This window comes from Nicotiana tomentosiformis, chromosome 3, assembly GCF_000390325.3.
Source record: "Nicotiana tomentosiformis chromosome 3, ASM39032v3, whole genome shotgun sequence".
Classification (NCBI taxonomy): Eukaryota; Viridiplantae; Streptophyta; class Magnoliopsida; order Solanales; family Solanaceae; genus Nicotiana; species Nicotiana tomentosiformis.
In genome coordinates, this window is record NC_090814.1 from 137,316,591 (window position 1) to 137,327,270 (window position 10,680).

Sequence of the window (10,680 nt, forward strand, 5' to 3'; positions counted from 1 at the left end):
TCTTTAATAGAAGCATAGTTAAAAATACAAGTATTTAGCAAAATTCTTAAACACAGTTAGCATACAAAATTATCTTTAGCCAAAATTCTCAATGACTGAACTACTCGGATTGCATATTACATAATCAATATATTGACTGAACCACAAACACGATTCTATGTCAAAAGGTTCTCAATAACTTTCTCGGAAAATTCACTTCGTATTCCTCAGCGAATCAAGTTATAATCATTATTTTGGACATTTTTACTTTTACTGCTAAGACGCATATACTTGATCACAAACACAGCATTATGCCCCAATGTTATCGCTGAATTAGAGATATACAAAAAAAAAATACATAAAAGCAAAATAGAAAACATACAATTCGATTCACGAAAAATATCGACAAGTTCATTGTAGAGAAGATGACAAAGGAGTACAGATGACGTTGGACAAAGGATGTGAGCTCAGGACTAAACCCAGTACTGACACAGCTGCAATCTTCGGGACTGAAATTTCTCCTGTGATATGGCTTATCTTCCCTCCAAGAATGAAATTTAATGTATTTGATGCAGAGAAGATGGCAAAGACTTACTGCATGTAGGTAGAGAAGTAACGAGATGAAGTTCTGGAGAGAGAAGCGTGGGTTTTGAAATTTTGATAAAGGGTTTGGGAAAGAAAAGAGATAGAAGAAAGGGTAAAAATATCTTTTCATATTAATTTTAATAGAGTAGCGGTTATTTTTGCTCAACATTAGAATTGTTGGATAAAAATAAATACCGCCTTAAATAGTGGCTACCCACGCCATTTTTACGCGTAACAACCATCCATAGAAACTGCAAATTGAGCATGGGCCGACCTCATGGGCCGAAGGAGCGAAGTAGACTTTGAACATTGGACCAACAAGGTTCATTTCTATCTTACAGTATTACTCATTTTTAAGATCATTTGAACAACTAAACTTCCGGAGGAGCGACCTCATGTGCATTAGTACTGTATAATGCGCTTTTGCAAAATTCCATTTTCTGGCAAAACCTGCACTTCATCTCTTTCGCTCTTCTCCACCTTTCTTTCACCTTCTGTAATTCAGCCCAATCAGCTCCATTTAACTCCTCAACAACAACAACAACAACAAAGCGCTGAAACACAGGAATTTGAAATTGGTCGGAACTTGATCGACGACAGAACTTACTGGACCAGACGAATTCACAAGCTTTGTGCTATTGACGGAAATGTTAACGAAGCTCTCCGACTCCTCGACGAGCTTCGACTTCACGGCTACCGTCCTGACTCTCTTAATCTCACCAGCATCGTTCACGCTCTTTGTGATACTCACCGCTTTTCCGAAGCCCACCAGCGATTCCTTTTCGCCGTTTCCTTCCATTATACTGTCCCCGATGAGCGCACCTGTAATGTTCTCATTGCTCGCTTGCTACATGCGGCTACTCCACAAGTGACTTTACGTGTTATCTCCGCTTTGTTCTGCCAGAAACCTCAGTTTGTGCCATCGTTAATGAATTACAACCGTCTGATCCATCAGCTTTGCGGTTTTGGGAGAACTACAGATGCCCATCAGTTGTTTTTTGATATGAGAAAGAGAGGGCATTCTCCTAATGCTGTTTCTTATACAACTTTGATCAATGGGTATTGTGACGTTGGTGAGGTTGGGGAAGCAGAGAAGCTGTTTGATGAAATGTCTGAGTGTGGAGTTATACCTAATGCGCTGAGTTATAGCGCTTTGATTCGCGGGGTTCTGAGAAAGAGGGATGTGGACTATGGAAAACAGCTGATTAGAAAGCTTTGGGATGTGATGCTCACTGAAGAGGATATGCATGTTCAAAATGCAGCATTCTGTGATGTGATCAATTCCTTGTGTAGGGAAGGATTCTTCCATGAAGTGTTTAATATTGCCGAAGATATGCCTCAGGGTGAAAGTGTGGCCGAGGGTTTTGTATATGCCCAAATGATAGATTCTCTTTGTAGATTTGGAAGGTATAATGGGGCTGCTAGGATAGTTTACATGATGAGAAAAAGAGGGTTGAATCCAAGCTTAGTGTCATATAATTCGCCTGTACATGGTCTCGTCAAAGAGGGTGATTGTTTCAGGGCGTATCAGTTGTTGGAGGAAGGGATCCAATTTGGCTACGTACCCTCAGAATTTACTTACAAGTTATTGGTAGAAGGTTTGATTCGTGAATATGATCTTGTTAAGGCCAAGGAAGTCCTCAATGTCGTGTTAAATAAGACATTAGACCTTGACAGAACAAGGATTTATAACATATATCTCAGAGCTCTTTGTGCTGTTGATAATCCAACTGAGCTTTTGAATGTCCTTGTAACCATGCTTCAAACTCAATGTCAACCGGATGTGATCACCCTGAATACTGTTATTAATGGCTTCTGCAAAATGGGAAGAATTGAAGAGGCTCAAAAGGTTTTCAAAGATATGAGGACGGGGAATTTTTGTGCGCCTGATGGTGTGACATTTTCAACTGTTATTAGTGGTTTTTTAAAACTCGGGAAAGTTGAAGAAGCTCTTGAGTTATTGCATAGAGTTATGCCTGAAAAGGGTTTGAAACCCAGTGTTGTGACATATAATGCAGTTATCCAAGGGTTGTTTAAGTTACATCGGTTAGATGAAGCTATGGAGGTTTTCAGTAGCATGGTAAGTGGTGGCACCACTGCTGATTGCACGACGTATACTATTATTATAGACGGGTTGTTTGAGTCCAACAAAGTTGATGAAGCCAAAAGATTCTGGAACGATGTTGTTTGGCCCTCGGGAATTCATGACAGTTACTTATATGCAGCCATTCTCAAGGGGCTTTGTCGCTCTGGCAAATTGAATGATGCTTGTGATTTCCTATATGAATTGGTAGATTGTGGGGTTACTCTTTGTGTCGTCAATTACAACATTGTTATTAATGGTGCTTGCATGTTGGGTTGGAAGAGAGAAGCTTATCAGATTCTTGGTGAAATGAGAAAGAATGGACTAGAACCTGATTCTGTAACATGGAGAATTCTAGAGAAATTGCACGGCAATGTGGAAAAACAGTTCTCTGAGGATTTGACATGTCAAGTTGGGGTGTAAGATAAGTCACTCGTAGAAGAACTTTGGTTTTAAATATTGAGTGAAGTGGAAAAAATACGAAACATGATATATCAGTTGTCTTAAACTGCTCTCTCTGGAGTATTATGATGTAATAGGATGTCGTTGATAGTAAAAGTTGTATTGGTCATGATGAAATGAGATGGTGCTCCTGATACATATCTAACCCTGGAAATATGTATGGAGGGAGCATTGGATGCTGACTAGTTATACCAAATTCAAATTGGTTAGCAGGAGGTTAATCATTTACAAGGAGCAAAGTAAAAAAGAAAAGAAACTGCAACATAACTATGAACAAGAAGTCAGAAGGGTATCGAGAAGATGGTTCATCATATCTCTGCTATATATTACTCATAGCCACCATGAAATCGTCTTATATGTTTTATATTACACATTAATCTCAGTGAACTCAATAATGAGATGTATTCCCTTCTATCTGAATGTACTATTTATAATGGTCAAGCAAAATTTGATGTTTCATTATCTGAGAGTTAATAATTACTTTAGTTTTTAGTTTATTACAGTATTGCTGAATGTGACACCCTTCAATATCTTATTTATTATTGATATTTCAATTGAACAGATAGCTATTTTTCTTCCCAAATATAAATCTGCAAAGTTTTTGCCACAATACTTTGGACTTTATGTGTTGAAGAATTTATGTTCCAAGTTGATCTAAGCACCCAACATTCCTGTACCTTTAAGCTTCTCTCCCTTTTCTTAGCTAAATAGAGAGGTATGTAATGAGACTAAGATGATGATCATTTTTATTAAAGGTGTTGCTTGTATATAAGCCATAACTGGCTCTTTTGAGGTGTTGAATATGAACAAATCAGCTTTGAGTTAGTGCAGTTATATTATAGCAGGTATATAAAGGAGAGGCAATTAAATTGCAAAGGAGAAGAAATTAAATTGCTGCTGCTGCTTTACAAACTATTCAACCGAAGAAAACTTGCAAGTAGGGAAGTAGCTGTAGTCTTAGTTCTTAATTTGCACCTGAGACATTGTTCTCTGCCTTACATTGAAACCCAATGTTGTGACATGTAACCAAAATCTAAAGCTTGGGACAAAATGTCATCCCGATAAATTACATGGTGATCTAACAAGTTCAACGAATCAACAATGTGTAATGTAATATGGTACTATGAGAAGAGCAGCGCGAGCTTCCTGTTGAGAACATGGATGTACAATCGCAAGTAATGTGGTAGATTTCACGTGAATTTTGACAGCTTGTTTGGATGGTTGTTACATGTTGTATTGTACCGTATTGTTACTTTAGATATAATGTTTGTTTTGATTATTACTTAAATTTTATTGTATCGTATCATTAAATCTTTTATTACATAACGACGAAAAGTGTCACTTTATGGAATGACCGATTTAGTGTGGTTGCGTCGTTACCTTTTTTTGTCTCATCTTGCCCTTCCTTATTATTAAATAATCTAATTTTATTTTTTACCCTATTTTTTATATAGTAATTTTACATTGTACCTTACTTTTTTTAATAATATTGCAAGCTTTTTGTATCTTGTATTATTGGTGTATAATCTAACTATATTTATTATAAAAGTATGAATATAATGTTAGTTTACAAAAATAACATATTAATATTAAGCATAATAACTCGCAATAAAAGGACATAACCGGAATTCTAGACATTAACCTTGTAATCCTATTAGTTTTAGAACATAATACACGTGAGGAATCATATATGATTACCTTTAGGAATCCTATTAGTATAATCCTAATACCTTTAGCCATGTAATCCTATTACTTTTATAATATACTTCTTAAAAATTTCCTATTACAAATTTAATTAGAAAACGTATTACTTTGTCCTATTATTAATTTAATTTGAGAATGTATTATATTATCCAAATCCATTTAGAAAAAGGAGAGCCTATATTTATTATAAAAGCACGAATATAATATTGATAGACTTAAATAACCCTAAAATATTAAATAGAAGAACTCATAGGGAAAAGACATAACTATAATAACCTATTTTTTGGACTACAATAACTTCTATGTTAATTTTTTTAATATTTAAGATTATAAAATAATAAAATTTTGTCTATTGAATTCTTCTTAAAAATATGTAGTAAGATTTAATAAAATCAATTTCGTAAGAATCCTCTATATTGGTAATATATTATCACGCCATAATATACAATACCAAAAAAAAAATGTTAAATGGACTGCATAAAGCATTGAAATTGAGGAAAAAAATCCCCATGATAATATATTTTTACTATTATTTGAACTGCTTTCCTACTCAAATAATATTTTGTTATTATTATTATTTTGTGTAATATTGAAAAATATATCCAATTATAAAAGAACAACTAAGAAAATTTTTAAGAATATAAATATATGAGAAAGAGAAAGAAAAAGGTTGGTAAGAGTCAATACCACTAATAATTTTGCAAACATAAGGATCTAAAAGTGGAATGTCAAATCGATCTTTTTACTCTTTGAAAATAAAATTTATGGTGGATAAAATTATAATTACGGTTAAATATTTAAAATAAGAGATGAACTAATATTAAGAATCTGAATCAACAGAAAATAAATTATTTTTTATCTTAAGACCAAATAATCAAAAATTTAATTAATTATTTAGCACGAGAATCCATCTTAATTATTTTTAAATTCATCATATGAGTAAAATTATTTCTCAAGTTAAAAATAAATAAATTTAGGGTACATAAATGTATTCTATAACAATAGCGTTAAAAAGTAGATCACAAAGAAAAAAGATTAATATAGTATTAAGAAGGCCATACAAGATCCTGAACAAAAATAAGTTTTCAAGACTATATTATAAAGAGTTGACTATGGTATAACGGGATTACCCTTTGTAGATGCCTTCGCCGGAATCGAATTAATATTCATATGTCATGCGTTACTTACAAATGTCAGATCAAGAGGTATGATACTGTTAGCAATAAGAACAAGTGGTGTACCATCAACAATTTTATTATGAAGTCGTACAACTCACTTTAGATTTAATATACATCTTCAAACAACTGGAATAATCATCACAAAATATATCAAAGCAGAGCAATAATACTAAAATTTATAAGGAAAGCCAAATTTATAATATGTGATGAAGCATTTATGGCTAAGCGTCAAAGGATCGAACAATTTCCTAGAGTATTAGAGATATATTGGATATCAATGAACTATTTGGAGGAAAAGTAATAGTTTATGTAATGACCCTATCGGACGTTTTGATCTCTAGTGCATCGTTCAGCGGTTTTGAGGCCTTGAGTAGCTTCACTTCATGTTTTATGACTTGTACACGTAGTCGAAATTGAATTTCGGGAAGTTAGTAGTTGATTCGGATGGAAAATTCTCAATTCGGAAGCTTTAAGTTGGAAGAGTTGACCAAGGTTTGACTTTTGAGTAAATGACCTCGGAATCGAGATTTAAAGGTTTCAATAGGTTCGTATGGTGATTTCGGACTTGAGCGTATGTTCGGGTTGAGTATCGGGTGATCCGGGAGCATTTCAGCGCTCATTGTGAAAAGTTAGCATTTTGATGTTTTTAGAATTTTCTAAGTTTGGTTTGAAGTGAACTTTGGTGTTATCGATGTCCGTTTGAGGTCCCGAGCCTTGGAATAGGTTCGTATCGTGATTTGTGACTTGTACGTAAAGTTTGGCGTCATTCCAGAATATTAGTATGAATCAGACGCGTTCGTCGAAGTTGGAATGTTTGAAAATTAAAAGAAGGATTTTGATCATCAATTCGTAGTTTGGATGTTGTTTGGTGTTATTTCAGGCCTCGATTAGGTTCGTGTCATGACTTGGGACTGGTTGGTGTGATTGAACGGGGTTCCGGGGATCTCAGGTGTGATTTGGGGTAGTTTCGGACCAAGTTTAGGTGTTCTAATGGTGTTGGTTGCTCGTTCTAGTGTCGTGCTTTGCGATCGCGAATTGACTTACGTGATCGCGAAGAAGGAAATTGGTGACTGCCTTTTTGTGCTTCACGAACGTGAAGAAAGAGTCGTAAACATGAAGAAGGACTGGGGGTCAGGGGGACTTTACCCTACGCGAACGCGACAAGGTAGTGGCGAACGCAATAAATTGCTAGGCCGGCAGCTTGCCCTTCGCGAACTCGGGAAGACAACCATGAACGCGAAAGAGGAGTTCTAGGATAGGGGCGAGTTGTTCATCGCGAATGCGATGCAGTGGATTGCTAGGTCTTCGCGAACACGATGAAGGTCGGGCCTGGGCAGACTTGTTTTAAACCGATATTTGGCTCATTTTCATATCATTTCTTCCATGGGAGCCGACTTTGGTGCGCTTTTTTGAGTGCCATTTTCATCATATATTATGGGGTAAGTGATTTCTACACATTGTTAGTTGAATATACGCATTTAGGCTTGTAAATTCAAGAATTTAAGTGAAAAATGTGGGATTCTTGGTAGGAGCCCTAGAATTTATAACTTCGAGTTTTGACCACGATTTTGGGCATGGAATTAAAAATAAATTATATATTTAAACTCGTAGTATTATGGGTAATGTTTATCTTCGAAAATTTTCGAAACCTGGGCATGTGGGCCTGAGGGTTGACTTAGTTGACTTTTCGAGCAGAGTTGGGAATTGTTATAAATTGATTAATTATGAGTATTGGAGTATATTTTTATTAGTTTCATGTTGTTTGACTAGTTTCAGATCGATGGGCATCGGTTTGATGTGTTAGAGAGGCGTTGGAGACGGTTATGAAATTTCGGAGCGAGGTAAGTCTCCTGTCTAACCTTGTGAGGGGAATTTACCCTGTATGTGTTATATTTGTTATGTGCTACATGTTGTGAGAGCAACGCACGTATGAGGTAACGAGTATCTATGCGTATGCTAGAATTCCTGATTTGGTCCGGGTAGACTTACATTCGCGCTATGCTTTATTTGCAACAATTGAGTTATCATTTCTTGTTTAATTGCTTTAATTTACCTTCAACATGAGACTAGACTCGCGTAGAGTATCGGACTTGCCATTTTAGGTATTTAACGAGCTACGTGATTAGCCGTGGAAAATTGTGCTTCCCTTACGAATTTCTTCTGCATTGTGCGTATTCATCGGGAAAAAAATTAAATTTCATAACTCACATGTATATTCGTGAGTGGGGTCAAGGACACATTAAGGCTTTTTATTCTAAGGGGATCAGGCCGTTCGTCTCGACTGAATTATTGTAACGCGGTCTTATGGGATCGGGCTGTTCGCCAAGGCAGGATTATTGTAACACGCTCTTATGGGATTTGGCCATTCGCTTCGGCAGGATTATTATAACACACTCTTATGGGATCGAGTCGTTCGCTTCGGCATGATTATTGTAATACACTCTTATGGGATAGGGTCGTTCGTCTCAGCATGTTTATTGTAGCACACTCTTATGGGATCAGTCTGTTTGCCTCGGCATTTCATAACATACTCTTATGGGATCGGGTAGCTCGCCTCGGCAGAATCGTGCGTATTATTTGACAAGAAGCCGATGTAATCTGTGAGTTTTCCTGACTTGAGATATGAGGATCTATCTGGTGGTGGCCTTTATATACTCCTTTAATGAAATAACCGATATTTGAGGACTTATCTTTACTGTTTAGTTGAGGATCGTATCGTGAACCTATATTTGTTTTCACTGTTTAATTACCATACTTCATACTTGTCTACTTTATTATATTGATTTATTGGACCACTAGTAACTGTCGATGTCGACTAGGGATGGGCATAAAATTCGAAAAACCGAATTTCGAACCGAATTAATTTGGTATTTCGATTTTGATTTTTTCGGTATTTCAGTTTATTTCGGTATAGAAATTACCGGTATTTCGGTAGTTCGGTACGGTATACGGAATTGAATTTTTGATACTTCGGTATTTCGGTATACCGAAATAGTTTAGTCCAAGCCCAACTTTATTTTTATTTTTTAGCCTAATAACTTTAAGCCCACGCCCCAAAAGTCCAAAATCCCTAATTCCCTAATCCCTTACCCTTAGGCTTAGTCGCTTAGAGACAGACAAGAATTTCAAGAAACCCTCACGACTTTGCTTGGTTGTTGCGGCGGTCGGATTCACGAGTTACGACTCACGACTACAACCTCGGCGACAGCGATTCCTTTCATCGGTGATTGCTTGTTTGCTCATTGTTGACCTTTATTCAGGTTCTTAACTTTTCCATTTTTCATTCAGTTATGTAGCTATACTTAAGTCTAAATAGCAGTACTAAAGTGAGAACAAGTGGTTGCACTAGTGACTCTGACTCAAATAATCAGTTGGATGGGCTAGTAGAGGTGGCGTTGAAAGGGTTAATGGTAAGTTTAGAGAGGGTGATGAAAATGGCTGATTGCGTTAGGCTTAAGACGTTGAAGGGCTTGTTAGATATCTTGAATCCTACACAGTGTGTGCATCTCTTGGCTGATATTTCAATGCTTCAAATACAGATGAAGAAATGTGGTAGAAAAAGAGAAAATTTTTGCCGTTAGTTTGAAAGTTTAATGAAAAAATGTGAATATTAATATACTATAGTTTTCTTGTACAATTTCGTTAGGTTTAGCTAGTATGAGAGTAGAGGATAAGCTTCATAAAATTTGCTATAGAGTATTAGAGCTTTTGTTACTACCAACAGATTACTGTGTAATTCTACCTATATTTTTGTATGATATTCTAAAGTTTTGGTTTTTTTCCAGCTTAATCATACTAGAAGCAGTGTTTTGCTTGTAGTATTCTATTTAGTATTTTGGTTTTAACAATTTGTGTTTATATTTGTTTTAATTTTGTATAGATGGCGGATGAAAGTAGAGTAAGTGATGTTGGTTCAACTGAAAGCTTACCTATTACTAATGATAGCAATGCCAACACAATTGATAGTGATACTCAATATTCTAAGAAAAGAAAAGCCATGCAACCTAGATCCGAAGTTTGGCAACATTTTGATAAATTTGAGGTAAATAGGGTCGGTAAAGCAAGGTGTAGATATTGTAAGCAAGCTTATGCTGCTAATACATCTAGGAATGGAACAAGAGGATTGAAAAATCATTTGACTAGATGCAAAGAATACCCACCTAACATTGATAAAGATAATAGTCAAATAAAGATAAATTTTCAATCTTGCCAAAATGATGGAGGAGTACTTTGGAAATTTGATCAAGAAGTGGTTAGGAGGGCCTTAATTGAGATAATAGTTATTGATGAACTACCATTTAGCTTTGTAGAAAAGGAAGGCTTTATGAAGTTTATGAGAATAACTTAACCACTATTTCGTCTTCCTTCTCGTAGAACAATAACAAGGGATTGTTATGAAGTTTACGGTGAATTGAAGTAAAATCTAAGAAGTTCTTTTAGAGAAGCACAACCAAAAATTTGCCTCACAACAGACACATGAACTTCATTGCAAAGAATAAATTATATGTTGACAGCCCACTTCATTGATAGGGATTGGAAGTTGCATAAAAGAATACTAAATTTTTGCCTTATCACTAGTCATAAGGGTGAAGAGATGGCAAAAGCTATTTGTAATTGTTTGCTTGAATGGAAATTATACAAGGTGTTCACTACTACTGTAACGACCCGACCGGTTGTTTTGAGCCCTAG

General features: G+C 35.7%; 1 protein-coding gene across 1 annotated transcript; it reads left to right on the top strand.

Annotated features, from left to right (window-relative positions):
* The first annotated feature begins 921 nt into the window (after positions 1 to 921).
* Positions 922 to 3,670, top strand: LOC104092992 (pentatricopeptide repeat-containing protein At3g18020). Its single transcript, XM_070197702.1, has one exon. The coding sequence runs from the start codon at positions 980 to 982 to the stop codon at positions 3,068 to 3,070; it is 2,091 nt and encodes a 696-aa protein (XP_070053803.1). The 5' UTR covers positions 922 to 979; the 3' UTR covers positions 3,071 to 3,670.
* Positions 3,671 to 10,680: the final 7,010 nt, after the last annotated feature.